The sequence below is a fragment of a genome, unplaced genomic scaffold (genome assembly GCF_019419815.1).
Source record: "Pyrus x bretschneideri cultivar Hongxiangsu unplaced genomic scaffold, Pyrus_bretschneideri_v1 Contig27, whole genome shotgun sequence".
In the NCBI taxonomy this organism is placed as follows: domain Eukaryota; kingdom Viridiplantae; phylum Streptophyta; class Magnoliopsida; order Rosales; family Rosaceae; genus Pyrus; species Pyrus x bretschneideri.
The window spans coordinates 5,153,288-5,171,553 of NW_025999579.1; the positions used below are offsets into that span (position 1 = coordinate 5,153,288).

Consider the following 18,266-nt stretch of genomic DNA (forward strand, 5'->3'; position numbering starts at 1 on the left):
ATCCAACAATCTAGATTCAATTTTTTTTTTAAATGTTATTTTAAAATAGATTGAATCCAATGGCTGAAATCGAATATAATCAAATCTAATGGTAAAAAAAAAAGATATAACGGTCCAAATTTAAATCCAACAGCTAAAATAATTTTCAAAAATTATTTAACTCAAAATTCACCAAAAAACTTTATAAATACCTATGTATTTGTTCAAACATCCATACAAAAGTTTGGTGAAAGTTAAAAGATTAGTGAAAGTTTAAGGCTTGCTTTGTGGAAAGATTTAGTGATTTTTCAATATTGATTGGAATTTAAATATTTTTAGATTAAAATGTTCATAAAATTAATTTACGATAGTGTACATAATTTTTTTTTTTTTTTTAAAAAAAGAAGAAGTTAATTTAAGAAAAAAATTAGCCTAAATTCATTCTTTAATAATCCCGGACTAAAATTTTAGGCCAGAAGAGTTGGAGTAGAAAAACTGTTTCTGAACTAAAAACTAAATTTTTCGGGCTAAAAAATTTGGTTTTTAGCCCAAGGGTTGAAGATGATCTTATGAGCAAAAGTTTTTTTTTTTTTTTTTTTTTTTTTTTTAAGTTTTTTTAAACCAGGCCTTTATTAGACCTGCGCACTTATGCTTATAGAAGATGATATTGACGTTGGTGCGTTCGCACGTGGCTGGTTTATGGGCCATGAAAGTCTATTTCGTATAAATTAAGGGTGGGGACGGTTTTGGTTGAGCAGCTCTACGAAATTACGTCTAGTTTCAATCATACATCCTGATTCGTTTTGACTTTCTAGATTGGGACGGCTCTTACATTTTAGGGGTCATGTGGGAAGATAATAAACTGACCATTATACAAATATTTTTGCTACAAAACTAATTTATGTGTCCATAGTTGTTTTAGTAAAAGATCTAAATGAAGAATTATTACTTGAGTTACAGTTTAAATCAACAAAAAGCATGAAACAAATAAATGAAAACAAAATTTAAAGCAAAGCCGGCATAATCTTACTAAAAACATAAAAATGATCTCTTATGCATATGAAAGCAATATTTCTCTTATTTACATACAGAATCTAGAAAAATTGATGAATTTTTTTTGCCACAAACTAAGTTGGTACATATGTAAATGATACCATCTTTTAGGGGGCTTTTAGAATTGGGAGTCTTGTGCAAGAGCACCTATTGCACATGCCCAAAACAGCCACTATTCCCAAATAACCATGGGAAATTTTTTGTTAGATAGTTATGTATGTTATGTTCTACTATCAATTTGAATATTAGTCTGATAAGTTCTTAATTAAACGTGTGGTTGAAATATTATAGTTCGATAACATTGCATACTCTAGACTATTTGGCAAGATATTTTTTTGTTGATTATCATATAACTGGAGCACGAGAAATTTGAACTTGAAACATCTTTCAACATAAGAGAAATATCACAAGAGATCGTAGCATGATAAAGCCTAGGAAGCCTTAAGTTGTCACGGAATTTTAACTACCATTACCAAATATTTCAGCTGCATTCATTGCAAACTACTTTCTTTCACTTTAAATTGTACAAAATTAAAGAAACTAAAACAAAAAAAAGACTGATTTAATTCCTCTCACAACTCCTTCTAGCTCATAACCATTTCCACTTTGAAATGGCTTCAGTCTCAGAACTTGCTTACCAAAGACTGAGAAACGAAGGTCTCTTTGATGAAGAAACAGATCAGCAAAACACAGCAATTAAATTCAAGAAGATAAGGGGTTGGTCCAAGATCAGGAAGCTAACCGGTCGAAGGCGGCCGAGGGTTCGGATTCAGGGATTGAGAAGGTTCCTGAGGAGAAAAGCTAGGATTTTCAGTAGGATTAAAGTTTCGTGGAGCAAAGCTTTGAAGAGACTGAAGCATGGGCAGGCTCACATGAATGACTTGTTTGGTGGGAACTATTTGTTCATGCAGGCAAACCCTCTTCCTTTCAAATGTGGTGAGAGACCTTATAATATGGGTCATCGGTGTCATGGTAATTTCCCCTCAAGGTATCCTCTTGAAAAATTTGCTTGAGCATAATTCTACTCAGCAGTATCAATCCGCCCCCTCTGATAAGACGATATTATAAATTTCTATAAACCATGAAAAAGCAAAGGATGAACGGATGCAATGTCCTAAGCAACTGAAGTAAACACATGTATTTTAGTATTGTCTGTGCTGATTTCATATGTTCATGGATGGTGTAAAGATGCTTAAATGTCTGCCGACATTTAAGTCATGAAAGTTCTACTGTTTTGCTTTTGATATAATTTTTTTTTTTTGCATCACTTTATTTCAATGTCCTTATGCTTGACATGACATGCTAAGTAAGTTATCAAACATTTTAAGAGGTTGCAACGAATAACTCTCTTTCCTTTCTTATACATTTTTCTACTCGTTTCTTTTGGTATGAATTGAAGATCTGAGTTTAAATATTGAAGTTAATCTTCATTAATTTAAATCTTAACACAGTGACGATGTAAGACAAAATATAGGTCCAAGGAGAAAAAATTGAAGAAAATAAAGCGATGTAAAATATGATATTGACTAGAAATGACGGAATTCACACTCTGAACATCAAGTATGTTGTGAGAAATTAGGGCTATGTGTATTGTTGCTATATTATGATATTATTTATGTCCAACAATCTTTATGTAAAAAAAAAAAAAAAAAAAAAAAAAAAGAAAAAAAAAGAGTAAAGTTATAGTTTAGATACACAAACAATGATAACATAATGACAAAAAAATCATATTCACTAAAAATAAATGGAGTTTAAATAAGAAATAAAATAAGTGAATTCATCCAAATGAGAAATTTCATGCTCGAAATTCTTAACATCCAAGTGGGTTCATGCAGCTCCGCACACGGCTAAAAAAACCGAAATGCCCTTACGCTCTCTTTTTACCGGGAAAGAATAGAGAGAAAAGAGCCGTTTAAACCAACGAACTTTGAAATTTCTAAGAAGTGAGATGAACGCAGCAACGGTCGCCAAAAACCATCCCAACAACAAAGCAGACGGAGCCGCCTCCTTGCTAAAATCCTGCACATCGCTCCGCCACCTCAAACAAATCCACGCCCACATCGTCCGTTCAAACCTCCACGGGAACGCCTCCTTAGCCTCCACTCTCATCTCTCTCTACGCCTCTCTCTCCTCCTCGCCTCGTTATACCCACCTCGTATTCACCTCTTTCCCCAACCCAAATCTATCCCTCTTCAACCACGCTGTCAGGGCTTTCTCTAAGATCTCCGTGCTCTGTTCCGAGTCGGTGAGTTTGTATTCGCAGATGGTCTCGGTTGGGATTAGACCCGATAACTATACGTACCCTTTCGTGCTTAATTCGTGCGCTGCGATGGGTGATCTCTGTGGTGGGATTGAGGTCCATGGACGCATTGTGAAAATGGGTTTTGGGTTTTGTGTTCCGGTTTCGAACGCTTTGATTGATATGTATGGGAAATGTGGGGAGGTGTTGAGGGCGCGGAAGGTGTTTGATGAAATGTGTGAGAGAGATGTTGTTTCTTATAATGCGGTTTTGGGGGCTCATGCGAGAGGTGGGGTGGATATGGAGAGTGCTTCGGTTTTGTTTGAGGGGATGTTAGGAAAAAATGTGATATCTTGGAACGCCATGGTTGTGGGTTATGTAAATAGTGGGGATCTGGTTTCGGCAAGGGCTGTGTTTGATAGGATGCCTGAGAGGAATGCTGTTTCTTGGACTACAATGTTGGTGGGGTATACTAAAAGCGGTCTTATGGATAAGGCTAAGTGTCTCTTTGAAGAAATGCCTGAGCAAGGTTTGATTTGTTGGACGGCTATGATATCAGGGTATTCACAAAATGGGAGGCCAAGTGAAGCGCTTTCACTTTTCCGGAGAATGGAAAAGGCACGAGTAAAGCCGGATGCTTTCACCATGACAGCGGTGATCTCTGCATTGGCACAGTTGGGTCGTGCAGATCTGGCAAACTGGATTGGAACATATGTGGATAGAGAAGGCATAGAACAGAATGACCAAGTGCTTACTGCACTAGTTGACATGCATGCCAAATGTGGGAATATGGAAGAGGCATGCGCCATATTTGAGAAGATCCCCAGAAAGGATGCTTTCGCCTACAGTGCAATAATCACAGGTCTTGCTTCAAATGGTCATGGGGTTAAAGCGCTGGAGATCTTCCAGAGAATGCTGGCAGAAGATATTGAACCTGATCGCATTACATTTGTTGGGGTATTCACAGCCTGTTGCCATGCAGGACTTGTTGGAGATGGAATGAGATACTGGGAAAGCATGGTTAAAGGTTACAACATTGAGCCTGATGCTGATCACTATACTTGCATAGTTGATATGCTGGGACGAGCTGGGAAACTAAATGAGGCCTGCGATTTGGTCAAGGGAATGCCCATGGGCCCACAGCCAGGAGCATTAGGAGCCCTTCTTGCAGCATGTAGAACATATGGAAATGTAGAGATTGCAGAAAGTGTTGCTGAGAAACTCTTCATTTTAGAACCTGGGAATACTGGAAATTATTTGCTACTTTCAAGCATTTATGCGTCGAAAGAACAATGGGATAAAGCTAGGAAAGTGCGGGAAGCAATGAACGGGAAAAATGCACTTAAGCTTCCTGGGTGCAGTTGGGTTGAAATTAGCAAAGGTGATGCAGCTCAAACGACGAACCAAGGGTGCAGTTGGGTTGAAATTAGCAAAGGTGATGCAGCTCAAACGACGAACCAAACTTAGATAGCAATTCTATGGTCGAATTCTGGCATGCTGTTCTCATTGAATTGCATTATAATGCACACTTTATGTTGCTGGTGCCGCCATTGACAGACGTGAATTACGTTGTCAATACAATGGTGTTTCTTCTTAGGGTGTTGAAAACCAGGAAGTCCAAAACCGCTTACGAGTAAAATTACTCCTACAGAAACACTCTCAAACGAACCCGAAATCACTTACAAAGTTACACCATAACATTATGGGGCCCTATTCATGTTGTTTCTATTTCTTTTGAATAGATTGAGTTTTAAATTCAACCCACAATTTCGTCACAAATTGGGCCTTGGGTTTTACAACTTTTGCTTGGACATCCCAAAGCCCATAAAACAAAACCTCCTCTCTCCTCTTTCTTCCCAATAACCCTTCTTTCCTTCGAACTCTCCTTCGAACTCCTCTGGCACCTCTCCCTCCACCCTTATCCTCTCACACCTCCTCCTAAAACCCTTTCACTCCCTCTCCTCTCCCACAGAAAATGGCTATGGCTTCTTCTGCAACTTCCAATCTATTCAAGACCTTATCGATGGCGGATTCATGCCTAGTCTCCCTCCCTTACCTTTCCGCCGCCAAAACCTCCAACCCATTTCTCTCAGTTCCCTCCAAACCCATCAAGCTCCGCCTCTCCTGCACCCCTTCCTCGCGCTTCTCGCTGCCGCTGCCCCTCGGGAGAAAAACCCACTTCTCCTCCGTCGCCGCCTTTGTGGCCCAGACCTCGGACTGGGGTCAGGAAGACAGCACGCTCACCATTGACGGCGCGGAGGGAAGTGAGGAAGAAGGGGTCTTTGAGGAGAGAGAGGAGGTGTCGAATGTCGATCCTCCGGAGGAGGCCAAGGTGTTTGTTGGGAATTTGCCTTTTGATGTTGATAGTCAGAAATTGGCTGAGCTCTTTGAAAGGGCTGGAATTGTCGAGGTTGCTGAGGTGAGGCTTTGAATTTCTTTGGATTTGTTTTGGAAAAGCTCGTGTCTTTCGGTTTTGATGGTGTTCGGAAATTTGAGGTTTTTTTGTTTGTGTTTTTGTTGTTCGTAGGTTATTTACAACAGGGACACTGATCAGAGTCGTGGGTTTGGATTTGTGACCATGAGCACTGTTGAGGAAGCTGATAAGGCTGTGGAACTATTCAGTCGTTATGTAAGTCACTTATAGATTTTGGGTTCACGAAGTTGGTTTGTTAGTAATGTTGATTTCTATGTTGTTATGGCATGAATGTGAAATGAAATAAGACTTGATATATTTCGAGAAAGATATAATCTTTTGATATGATAAAGTAAACTCCAATGAAATGATGGATGAACATGGCCTATGTTTGTGGAGGGTAATTGATAAAGAATCGCTTTGGGGTGCAGGTTTAAGTAAAAAATTCAGTGTATTCGTGAGAAATTGGTCATACTTATGTCTAACCTGCAAGGTGATTCGTACATTGTTGATTCGAATTTAGGTGTTCTTAGACCAACTCCAATGGGGAGTTGCCAAATGCTAAAATTTGGCACACAAAAGACAAATTTTGGGTTGCCAAACTGTTTTTCTCCCCCAACCCTGCAGTGCTAAAATTTTGCATCTTAGCTATTTTAAACATCGTCGAACAAGTCGTTTAGTCTCAATTTTTTTTTTCCTGCAAAATGCATAAACCGAAGCCATATGAAGTTGCCAATGTCTATGGCATTACATGTCGCCAAACCAGTTCTGTCGTTCTCTTGGCAATTTCTCCCTCGGGTTGGTGTTAAAGCACCTCATACTCATAGAATAGTATTGTTCACTTGTTTTATGGTGAATCTTTTTAAAACCTTCCAATTGTTCACTTGAGAAGTGCTCAGTAGGTTTCCCGGATGTATAATACACTAAGCATGTTGCTCATAGGTTCCAATCAATGTCTAGCTTGCTTGTTCAACTTCTGCCGCTTATGAATAGAGTATTATTCAAGTATATTGCACTCAATGTTTCCATACTATTATATCAGTTTTTAATGAAAGGATTATATATAATGTTTTAAGGGTTCTTTGCTTCTAATTTTTTGCGGTTTTATGCTTCGAACAGGATTTAAATGGAAGGCTCTTGACTGTCAACAGGGCTGCTCCAAGAGGAACACGCCAAGAACGCCCACCCCGTTCATTTGAATCTGCTTTTAGAATCTATGTCGGTAACCTGCCATGGAATGTGGATACTCCTCAACTGGAGCAGATTTTCAGTGAACATGGTAGCCTTGTGGAGGCTCGAGTCGTCTTTGACAGAGAAACTGGACGATCCCGTGGTTTTGGCTTTGTTACCATGGCCAGTGAAAGCGAAATGAATGATGCCATAGGCGCGCTCGATGGACAGGTATTAAGCGTTTACATTTTCCACCTTCATGTACAGTTTTTTTAGGTAATTCGTATGCATCATGCATATAAAGATAAACCAAATTCGGAAGTTGTCATGACAGGAGTTAAGTTAATTACGGTTGGTATCGTTTGTTCGATTTTGCTTAACTACGTAAATACCGTCTTACTTGAGTTGGCTTGCGCTGCAGAGTATCGATGGCAGGGCGATCAGAGTAAATGTTGCCGAAGAAAGACAAAGGCGCAGTCCTTATTGACGAAGCCGTGATGAAACCTAAGTTCCGTTTGGGTTCCTTTTTCTTCAGATGAGTTATATGTTAGCCGTTTTCATCGAGGAATTTTTTTTTTTTTGTGGTTTCTACTTGTAGGATTATTGTTCGAGTCCGAAACGACACGTAGTGTCCAAGTTTTGACTCCATTAATTTTGGGGAACTGCTGTTGTGGTTACTATCTTGTTATGAAACGTGGAGCAATTGAAACGCATTATATTTTCATTTGTATTGTATGACACTGAAATCATTTCATTTCACGAACTAAAGATCTTAAGCAAAACCGTCACGACGGGTAAATATAGTACAAACAGGCAAAAGTTTATCTATCTGTACACAGAGATCGTGGCTATGGCACCTCAAGAGCCTCGCAGCTGAGCATCTCGGCTTGTGAGAGGAACATACCGAACAGAAGTTTCAGTCCGGACGCTGATTGAACCATCCAAGCCCTTGTCCACAACCTTCAGATCCTGGAATATGTTTCCCACCGGAATCACCATTCTGCCTCCCGGCCTCAATTGGTCAATAAGTGGTTGCGGGATTTCTGGTGCAGCTGCACCAACATGAATGGCATCATAAGGAGCAAATTCCGGCCAACCTTGCCGTCCATCTGCAACAACAATTGTCGAATCAATAAAACGAGTAATCATCACTCTGCATGAGTAAAATCGTTCTTAAGATAATGGAAAAAAGACGTATTGCGAGTGGTAATACTCGATACATCATGTGAATAGCAGCCAAACTTTGGCAACAAATTGGATGGAACGCTTGTGTTTTGTTTCCGGTGCATAAACACACTAGTAAACCACAGCTGAGCAATTTTTCTCGTTACAAATTGACAAGATGGAGTTAAGTTTTGTTTTTCCTTTTACTTGGTTTCAATTCCAATGGTGTGACCCTGGGTTTCAGAAACATACCACCGAGATGTACAGAAAGGGAACCTTCTTTCAATAATTTTCCGGCGGCACTTTTTTCAATATTCGTAATTGAAGAAGAAACCAACTCAGGAATGTGCTCTACACCAACTGCACGGCCTTGCGGCCCAACCATCAACCCAAAACACGCCGTCAAGTATCCCGTCCCTGCAAAACAAAATACATTAAAGGAAGTGTCAGGATCCCTATGACTGCCTTCAACATGAAGCATATCAATTGCAAACTATTCCGGTTTCCATAGTATTCAAACGTCAAAACGTGAATTTAATTTACGAGAATGTGTTATCTGCAAACACGTAATAGACAATCTTGCCTGAGCCAACATCCAAAGCACGCATTCCGGCCTGCAGATTCTCTTGCAACAACTGAAGGCACATTGCATGCATATGAGGTGCAGAAATGGTGGCATTATAACCTATTGACAAGGGGGAATCAACATACGGCGGGTTCCCACTAGGCACAAACAAAGCCCTGTCAATAGTCTCCATCACTTCAGCAACCTTTTTGGATTTAATCACTCCATAACTTTTCAGATGATCCACCATCCCCTTGTTCCTATCAATGCTACTCCCGGAGCAGTGTCGCTGCAAATTAAACAAAACAAGTGCGAAAAGAAAAACCCGATTTCGGTGTTGTTTCCACTGTCAAAAGATTCAAAACTAACAAAATGATTCAAATGAAACACAAACAAGAAGAACCCACATCGGAAATAGGTTGAAAATCCAAATCCTACCATCATTAATAAGATTACAAACACAAACAAGCAACAAAGCGATTCAAATCGAAGACTAAAATGATCACAAATCCATATTATTTGGGAACAAAACTACAAGAGTTGGATGATACCACAATTAACAAATCATAAAAACCAACTTAATACCAAATAACAAATGAAATTTTGCTCTAATGGGTTGACAACAAAGTATAAGAAACTAATCAATACAAACAAAAAGATTGATTTTTTATACGGTCATAAGCTGAAACGACAAAAACCCAGAAACTCAAATGCTCCGTTTAGAGAGAGAGAGGGAGGGAGGGAGAGAGAGAGAGAGAGAGAGAGAGAGAGAGATACCTCCATTCCGCGGAAGGGGGAGTTACGGTTCCCCGTGAGGAAATTAGGGTTTCGGAGGAGGGGGCAGGAGGAGAGAGCGGCGGTTGGAAGGAGTGCGAACGTGTGAAGACGACTATGGCGATGAGAGGGAGTGGTGAAGGTTAAGCGGTGTTGCACAGTGTGCGCTGGATAGAGGGAACCATAAGCTAAGCGGCCTATACTTCTTGTTGCTCTTGCTGCTGCGGTGGATAAAAAAAGACCGCGTTTCATTTGCCACAAACTCTCTCTCTCTCTCTCTCTCTAGCTCTTTCTTCTCTCTTCTTTCACCGCCAAGAATCTACTTTACACGTGTCTTCTGGCCCTCTGTCTTCCAATCACCGACTTACGCCCCACACATATTGGGTCAAGTTTGCTGGGCCATTTTGTTTGTTTGATTTTGGGCTGGATTTGTTAAAGCCCTAGATGTAGAGATGGTTTGTAGGGCCCAAAATTTGATATACTAGTCCAAGGAAAGCTTGATCCGAACTCGGATTCGAGTTCGGATCCAATGAAGCGCTAACCCGTTCGGAATCTCTTCAACCGGCATCGAGGCTTAACAAACAAACAAAGCAACTTGAGGTCAGGGTTAAATCTTGATCGAACGAAAATGCAAATCTAAAAACCATTATGGACGGGCAATACAACAATGAAAATGCCCTCGGCCCAACTTTAGTCGGGTCAAAATATTGAGATTGGGCCAGTTTGGTCCAGCCCAATTTACATCATCCTCTATTGCAAGCCTAGCTAGTTTGGTTCTTGGGCCAACCCATATGCTAACCCAAGCCCATGTCTTTATATGGTGGTCCATGGTTGGAGGTGCCCAATTTTATTTCATGCCTTGGGGATCAAACAAGCATGTATACTGTAGAGCACACGTGATCTGTGTGGTAAAGTTTTCCAATTACCAAATGCCAAACAAAAGCATGGTGGAATCTCTCTTTTTCTCTTGTTCATTTTGCTCCCTTGCACTGCATCCTACAATAGGAAAAGTGAATGAAGAAAAAAAACTCAAGCATTTAGTCTATCTTTTGTTCTTACTACCTTCTTACGTGTCGGTTTAAACCGTGATAAGAAGAATTTTAGAAGAGAAGAACAACTTATATGATACAGGTGCACTTTAATTATGTTGTATTGTACACAGTAGTATTGGTGAAATATCGATATTGATATAGGTTGTTTTCAATGTAAATGATGAAAACTTGTCCAAAAACATAAATTTAAAATGAAACTTTAGGGAATGTCATATGGCGACATGTCAGGAATATCGACGAAATCGATATATTTTAGCCAAAATTTAAGAGTTTCTTCGACATAGAGTGAAGTTTAGAGTTCACTCCCCCCCCCCCCCCCCCCCCCCTCTTCTCTCCTCTCTTCATATCTTTCTCTCATTTTTCCGACCGTATTGAGAAATTTCAATCATTGTCCGTATCGTATCATTGTAGCATTGTTACGAATCGCCACAGTGACTGACAGTGCGCCCGTACCATCAAATTCCTCCTCCTAGTATAGTCATGTATATAGTATCTCAGTCACCTCAACTTTGCCTGTGTCCCTTGCTTTTCTCTTTCATTCAGAAATGTCTCTTCACATAATTCCTTTCTTCAAGATCGTACATTACTGGTTTGGGATGGAAGCTTACAGTTCACTGCTTAATTTGATATAAAAAAGTCCACATGCTTCACACCAGTATAAAAAAATAATAAAGTATGCAGAAAAGACTACCAATGGGAGCAGATTTTCCTGCAATCTATTTAGAGTGTAATTTCCCAAAAGAAAGAAAAGAAAAAGGGAGAAAAAGAAAAGAATGCTAATGTTTAATTGGATGCTTGACAAAAGTTTGATTTCCCAAGTTTTAAATAGGGTTTATGGTTCTTTCTTAGGAATCAATCGACTAAGACATTTGGAAATTAAGTTAATTAAAATTCTCTAATCGTTACTGTTAGCCCTAAAATGACTGAGGTATGCACATTGACATGGCATATATTCACAAGAAACATTTCGAGTTTTGGAGTCGGAGAGATGCTTCGGACCGTGACATTCATATATATCAACAATTAACGATCGTACATGTGTATTTGGTGCAAATTTAGATTTTTCCTCCCTTGGAGAGGTTGACACGATTAAACATATTCTCTCAATTTTAAAATGTCGCCTCTATGTGCTTATCTTGCGTTTTGGAGCACATCAGATTCATACATATCAACGACTAACTATTGTTCATTCATATTTACGCGAGTTTGGATCTTTCCTTTTTTGGAGTGTTCGACATTATTCACCTATTAGCTCTATTTCTAAATATACCTTTCGACAGAAAACCTCAGATTCAAGATAATGCAGCATATTTGCCATGTAACAAAAAACTTGTATCCTTATCAAGTATATGCCTGGCTTTTACTTTAATTAGACTCTAATTGCAAGCAAGGTACTTGTTCATAAGGCTTTAACTTTTATTCCATCATCTTCTTGTTATATAAAGGCTCAGTTTCTTGAAACCGTAAAGCCACTCGATCCCAAAGTTTTACACTCTCCCTTAAGCATTTTAATTCAAAGTTCCGAAAAATGGCAAGCCGCCAACAACAGCTGACAGCTCCGAAGCAGATTCAGCTTTCGAATCCGAGGGATAAAAGAACATCATCCTCATCACTAACTGATGAGAGTTCATTGGTGAGGCAAATCCGGGACACTCATACTCCAGGAAGATCCGATAACAGCGTCAATGTCAACCAAATTCTCCAAGTTGTCGAGGAAATATTTCATCGCGCTTCTCATGGCCATGCCGGTGTTTTACTTGTAGTCCCTTTCCCCGTTCTCTTTATTTTGTGCTAGTTTTTGCCTAGTTGCATGAGAACACTTCATATATTGCAGTAGCTCTGCTTGTTTCGGTCACGAAATTGCTTTACTTGTGGTGCAGGGTACTCAAGAACACTTAGAGACTGTGGAGGACAGGACCACATTGTCGAGTGTAGATGTCGTGTTCCATGGATTGTCTTATCTCATACAAAAGATCTACTGCGAGGTTTTCTTTAAGCATAGAATTTTTTTTGCTAAGGCTAAGAACTTTTATGCAACGCATATCATACTTATTTCGAGTACAGTTAAATTTTGATTTCGATATATTAAATTCTCTGCTCAGCATTGGAAAAAAATTACTTTGTTCTGTTACATTCTTTTATGCAATATACAAATCATAAGCGTGGTGCTTCCATGTACTGGCAGATAACTTGCCAATGCTCAGGCGGCCCTGATGCCCACGCGAGTGCAATCGAGTTACTCAGGACCCTTTCGAGCTACCCATGGGAAGCGAAAGTGGTGCTGACCCTAGCTGCATTTTCTGTGAACTATGGAGAGTTCTGGCTGGTGGCTCAGCTTTGCACTACCGATCCATTAGCCAAGTCCGTGGCAATCTTGAAGCAACTCTCGGACATTGTAGAGCATGCTGCCTCAGTAAAACCTCAACTTGAGGCAATCGACACCCTCATCAAGGCGATTCTCAATGTCACCAAGCGCATTGTGGAGTACGGCGAGATGGTCAAGATGCAGTCTCACTACGTTTCAGAAGACACACCACCGCTGTCAATTGCCTTGGCGCATATTCCCGCTGCTACGTATTGGGTCATTCGAGGCATACTGGCTAGTGCCTCCCACATTGCCATCCTTACTGGCAGTAGGCACGAGTAAGCCATTCGAAAACATATTTCATCGCATCCATTTCGAGCTATGCCTAAGCTAATAGCAGCTCCTTTCCACTCATTTTTAGGTACGTTGCATCAACCTCAGAGGTATGGGAACTTTCGAGCTTGGCTCATAAGCTGAACAACATACATGATCACCTCTCGAACGAACTTGAAAATTGTCGCCGACACATTGGTAAGTTCTTGAATTTTCACCTCTAGAACTATTGACATCTATCTCTTGCAACTTAATGTAACAAAGTACTGAACATAATTTACTGTGGGATCCAGTGACGAAGAGGTATGACGAAGAATATGAGAATCTGAGACGCCTCTTCCGAAGCCTCCAACTCGACAACATGAAGAATTTACGCGCACTAATTTCACACAAAGATGATATTCAACCTCTCCAAATCGGCACATCGAAGTCAAGGGTAAATGTCTACTTATATCTTGTATTCCCACTCTTACATTCTGACCAACCAAACCAACCCTCAAATTTATTCATGTATCCTTCCATTGGCAAAAACAGTTTAACCTTGAAGTGTTGAGGAGAAAGCATGTGTTGCTGCTAATTACAGATCTTAGTCTGAGCAACGAAGAGATTTTAGTCCTCGATCACATCTACAAAGATCAGCAGAACAGGCCGGAAGTTGAATACGAGTTTGTTTGGCTTCCCATCGTGGACCCAAATATTTGGGATGAAGCGAAGCGCTTTAGATTCGAGGACTTGAAGTCAAGGATGCAGTGGTATGCAGTGTATGACCCTCTAATCATCGAACCTCCGGTGGTCAAGTTCGTCAGAAATGATTGGCAATTTGACAAGAAGATGATCGTAGTGGCATTGGATCCACAAGGAAGGGTGTCCTCTCTGAATGCCACCCACATGCTGTGGATTTGGGGCAATGTAGCATACCCTTTCACCGATGAGAGAGAGCAAGTCCTGTGGAATGCAGAGAGCTGGAGGCTTGAGCTCGTCGCCAATGGCATTGATCAAAGCATCCTAGACGGGGTAAGTAGAACTCATGTTACTAATCTATCATTCAAGTTGATCATCTGTCAACATAACATGTTAGACTATCAAACAAGATAACATATTAACGTACTTACAAACAATTATAATGTTTAATGTGCATAAACCACAACCGTATAAATAGAAAAGAAAAAGTGCATATACAAGCATGATAGGACAACACATCAACAAACAAAGAAACGTGATGCGTGACATGTTAAAATATTCTGTCTCGAATAGCACCTGAATAAGAATCCATATAAATCTGTTATTCAAATTGATTATTTGATAGTATAACATGTCAGACTGTCTGATAAGATGACATCGTCACGTTCTCAAAACTATCTACTCATTAAGAATTTTGAAGGGATTTAAAACTAACATGGAATTGCTTGCTTTGTCAGATAGAAAAAGGGAGATACATATGCTTGTATGGAAGCGATGACTTAGATTGGATTCGAAAGTTCACAAACAGAGCGAAAAATGTTGCAACACTCGCCGGCATCTCCTTGGACTTAGTTTACGTAGGAAGAAGCACATCCACCAAGGAGAAGATAAGGAAAGTGAACAAGGTCATCGAAACAGAGAACCTCAGTCGATACTGGCCTGATTACGTGTCAACCTGGTTCTTCTGGTCCCGAATGGACAGCATGCGGTGCTCAAAGGTGAAACAGCGCAAGACTCTAGAGAACGATGACACACTGAGGGAGGTGATGACATTGCTTAGCTATGACGGAAGTGACCAAGGTTGGGTTATGGTGTGGAGAGGCTCGAATGAGACGGCTAGGGCCAACGGACACCTCACTCTACTCACTTTGGATGACTTTGATGCATGGAAAACCGCAGCTGCAGACTCAGGCTTCGTCCCAACACTCAAAAATGAACTGCTACGCCGTCACACGCCTCACCACTGCACTCGTTTGGTCATCCCAGGGTTCGGTACTGACATACCGGACAAAATAGCTTGCGCTGAGTGCGGCCGCGAGATGGAGAAGTTCTTCATGTTCCGCTGCTGTCTCGATTGAGACATGGTTACTTAAGCATGATAATGTTGTTGTTAATCATGTTTTATTACATTACTTATGGTGCTCTCTCACCAGACAGCTATATGTTTTGGCATGCATTAAAAATAAATGTTTGTGTGAACTTGTGAAAAATTGCTAGGACTCTATAAGCACCAAGTTTTGGGCTGCTGAGTCTTTGGCTAATTGGGTTGCTATAAACCCTAATTGAATGTGGAATAATAGTGCTTGAAATATTTTCAGTACTTAAATTACTCTATTTCTTATCTATATTATTTGCCTCTTCAAGTCTAACGGTCTATTGTAGGCCTATTTTGTAGCCAACTTCTAAGGTTAGCAAACAATTTGACCATAAATATATAATCACATACAATCGGATTGTCAATGATAAGGCCACGTTTGTTTGGTCGGAATCTCAAACGGAAATGTGAATCTATTTCTCGTTCCAACAAAACCAGACGTTTGGTTGAGTTTTAATGATTGGGAAAGAAATTGAACTATGAATTAATTGTATAAGAGAAAGCCGCATAATTTAGATTTCCCTTAGTATATAGGAGGGCAGAGCGCTAAGAAAGAGAAAACGTCATCACTATACGAAATGAAGTAGCGGCTCGTACTTTAAAGTGAGAGAGTATTCCAGCTAAAATAGCAATAGGATATAGGAGAGACTAGGGAATGATTGGCCTTAGCGATTCATCACTCCTTGTTTCATAGCTAACCAAGAGTGAGCTTATTCAAGCACCTCTCTCTTTCTTAGTTTCACGCTGCCCTAAAGATGAAAGTAAGTCTTTTAGCAAGCGTATATAAACAGGTGTTTAGTGTATAAACAATTCTGCAGTGGCCGCACCAAAGACACATACGGTGGAGGTTGGTTGAATAATGTTGCGTGGCATTCAGAACTTGTCTTGAAGTGAATGAATTAGAAAGAAGGATTTCGTTATTCATGACTAATACACCTGGTTGGAGATAGCACAACGCTTTGCTGGGAATATAGTAACTCGAGATGATTTCGGTATGTTGCTAGACCAGTTGCAGAATTCGGGCAGTGAATGAGATATCAAAGCTTTGGAGCTCAAAATTTTCTAAGCGTCAAGATAGGGGAGGGGGTTAAACCAGAGGTCAAATTATTTAAATAAAAGGGGAAATAGAAGTTAGGGTATCTCTTTTTCCAATTTGGTCTAGATTAGTTTACAAGATTAAATGACAATTCTCCCCTGGACCCTCGATTTGATTGTTTTCCAAGAGTGCTGGCTGAGTATGTAAGCCATGTATCAAATCAGATTCCGCCACACGATTAAATAGAGATGCCAACAGATAGATATACCCTAAAAAAAAGAAGAAAAACTCTCATGCATGTTCATACACTCACCTGCACTGCACGTAATGTGTGAGATATAAACAAATGATATGAACCTGAAATATGTAAGTTTTTCTCCATTAAAAAAAAAAAAAAGACAAATTAGCCGACTTGGCACAAAAGCTGGACCACATTAATTGGTCGAGGATGAAGATGAACGTTGTTTGTTAAGGTTGATTTGTTTAATCACTTATGTTATTTGGGTATATGTTGTTTATGTATTCATTTGTTAATTAATTCTGGTTTACTTTGGAAGGGCATATTAAATTATGACATAGTGGCAATTTTAAATAATTATATGGCTTTTGTTGATATTCCAAAGGGATGTTATAGGAAATAGACAGAAACATAAGTTACAATAACGTTCAGCAACAATATAGCTATATAAATCTTTGTTCTCTCAAATTTTATAACCTGAGATAGGAAAACTCTTTAATTTGATCCCTGATAACGAAAATCGATAGCATTAATTTCTGTGTCCGTCCACCGTAAATCATTTTAATCATTCAGTGAAAAATCTATTAATATCCTCGTTAAATTGTCACATGACGTCGTGAACGACCACATGATCATCTTTTTAAGGGTATTTTTGTCAAACCAACTCTTCCACTTAACAAGTATACTAACATATTTTTCATGATTAAAATGATGTACAGGACAAACTCATGACCACTTCTATCGATTTTCATTGTCAATGACCAAATTGAAGAATTATGTTAATCTCTTGAACTATTTTAACTAATATACCAATTTATTTTTACGTGCAAAAGCAATCAAATGCATATTCAAATATAATTAATGCCACACATCAAACTGTAATTTATTAATACAAATGAATAAATCGTTATATGCCAATGTGCTTTTCAATATAAAAAAAAACCCAACACTTACTTCTACAATAAATAAAATGACATTTATAGACTTTTACATGTTGATCTTCATTTGTAAATCATTGTCTAATACATATTCAAACACAACTTTGAAAATTACAGGTTTACCATTCTGTCACGAGAAATGACTCGTTATGTGGCAAATATTTTCCAATCAGAAACCAGTGTTTACTGCAGTGGCTGAAGCCTGCATATAATATAAGAGGATAAAACAAATAAATAAATAATTTCCTGGTAATTCAACAAGATTAAGATTAAGCAGACACGAGGGTTGACGCCTTGACGAGGACTTAGGGGGAGTGGAGCCCCGCAGTGAGCTGGCGGGAACCATTAATTCTGTAATTTCTTTCATATTAATATCAAATAATTAATTTAAAATTCTTGATCTAACGGCCAGAAACATCGCAAAGACTTGCCTTTCCCTTTTGTGTTGACTTGACCGATGGAGATTTGAATGGGGTGACTTGGAAACTTTGAAGTCAAGGAAATTATTTAACCCTGCGAAGGGAGCATGGAAATGTGGAATGAGGATCATTTTCGGATCTAATTTATGAGAATCTTAAGAATCCTTTAATTACATTCATTTATCGTATACCGTGTGATTAAAAATCATTGTAAATTTTGTTATTTAAAATTAAATATAAACAGTACTTGACGAAAACTGACCACACGATGTAAGATAAACATATACAATTAGAGGATCTCCGAAATTCTCACAAAGAGGATCCTCATTCCATGACATCATGAAACACAATCCATTTGGCACTTGGCAATCTACCGTTAGCGTGTATAGTGGCGTTTAACAATCTTAATCTCGTTAATCTAGTTTAACGTTAATCTTTTTAAATGTGTGAACAGAACTCACACAGGTTCAAAACTAGCACATTTCTCTGAATTATCAAAACATAATTTCGACCTACTCTTACATTTATACTC

The 18,266-nt window shown here is 39.2% G+C and overlaps 4 protein-coding genes across 5 annotated transcripts; 3 read left to right on the forward strand and 1 right to left on the reverse strand.

Moving 5' to 3' along the window:
• Positions 1-1,458: 1,458 nt before the first annotated feature.
• LOC125478881 (putative pentatricopeptide repeat-containing protein At5g37570) lies at positions 1,459-4,852 on the forward strand. The gene is made up of 2 exons (XM_048587616.1): positions 1,459-4,652; positions 4,707-4,852. Exons 1-2 carry the CDS (start codon positions 2,981-2,983, stop codon positions 4,736-4,738), a joined length of 1,704 nt encoding a protein of 567 aa, XP_048443573.1. The 5' UTR covers positions 1,459-2,980; the 3' UTR covers positions 4,739-4,852.
• A 292-nt stretch (positions 4,853-5,144) lies between these two features.
• LOC103935777 (28 kDa ribonucleoprotein, chloroplastic-like) lies at positions 5,145-7,578 on the forward strand. Its single transcript, XM_048587619.1, has 4 exons — positions 5,145-5,690; positions 5,799-5,900; positions 6,804-7,085; positions 7,276-7,578. The coding sequence occupies exons 1-4, from the start codon at positions 5,247-5,249 to the stop codon at positions 7,339-7,341; spliced, it is 894 nt and encodes a 297-aa protein (XP_048443576.1). The 5' UTR covers positions 5,145-5,246; the 3' UTR covers positions 7,342-7,578.
• Positions 7,579-7,589: 11 nt separating this feature from the next.
• LOC125478882 (protein-L-isoaspartate O-methyltransferase 1-like) lies at positions 7,590-9,624 on the reverse strand. 2 transcript variants are annotated; one of them, XM_048587618.1, is made up of 4 exons: positions 9,361-9,624; positions 8,602-8,872; positions 8,271-8,435; positions 7,590-7,963 (listed from the first exon to the last, which is right to left on the reverse strand). In XM_048587618.1, exons 1-4 carry the CDS (start codon positions 9,607-9,609, stop codon positions 7,713-7,715), a joined length of 936 nt encoding a protein of 311 aa, XP_048443575.1. In that variant the 5' UTR covers positions 9,610-9,624; the 3' UTR covers positions 7,590-7,712. The 2 variants fall into 2 exon arrangements, with proteins under 2 accessions (XP_048443575.1, XP_048443574.1); XM_048587617.1 differs by having other exon boundaries at positions 8,602-8,929.
• Positions 9,625-11,884: 2,260 nt separating this feature from the next.
• On the forward strand, positions 11,885-15,319 carry LOC125478953 (protein SIEVE ELEMENT OCCLUSION B-like). The gene is made up of 7 exons (XM_048587877.1): positions 11,885-12,168; positions 12,290-12,394; positions 12,595-13,052; positions 13,136-13,245; positions 13,341-13,483; positions 13,582-14,061; positions 14,466-15,319. The coding sequence occupies exons 1-7, from the start codon at positions 11,938-11,940 to the stop codon at positions 15,084-15,086; spliced, it is 2,148 nt and encodes a 715-aa protein (XP_048443834.1). The 5' UTR covers positions 11,885-11,937; the 3' UTR covers positions 15,087-15,319.
• The last annotated feature ends 2,947 nt before the right edge of the window (positions 15,320-18,266 follow it).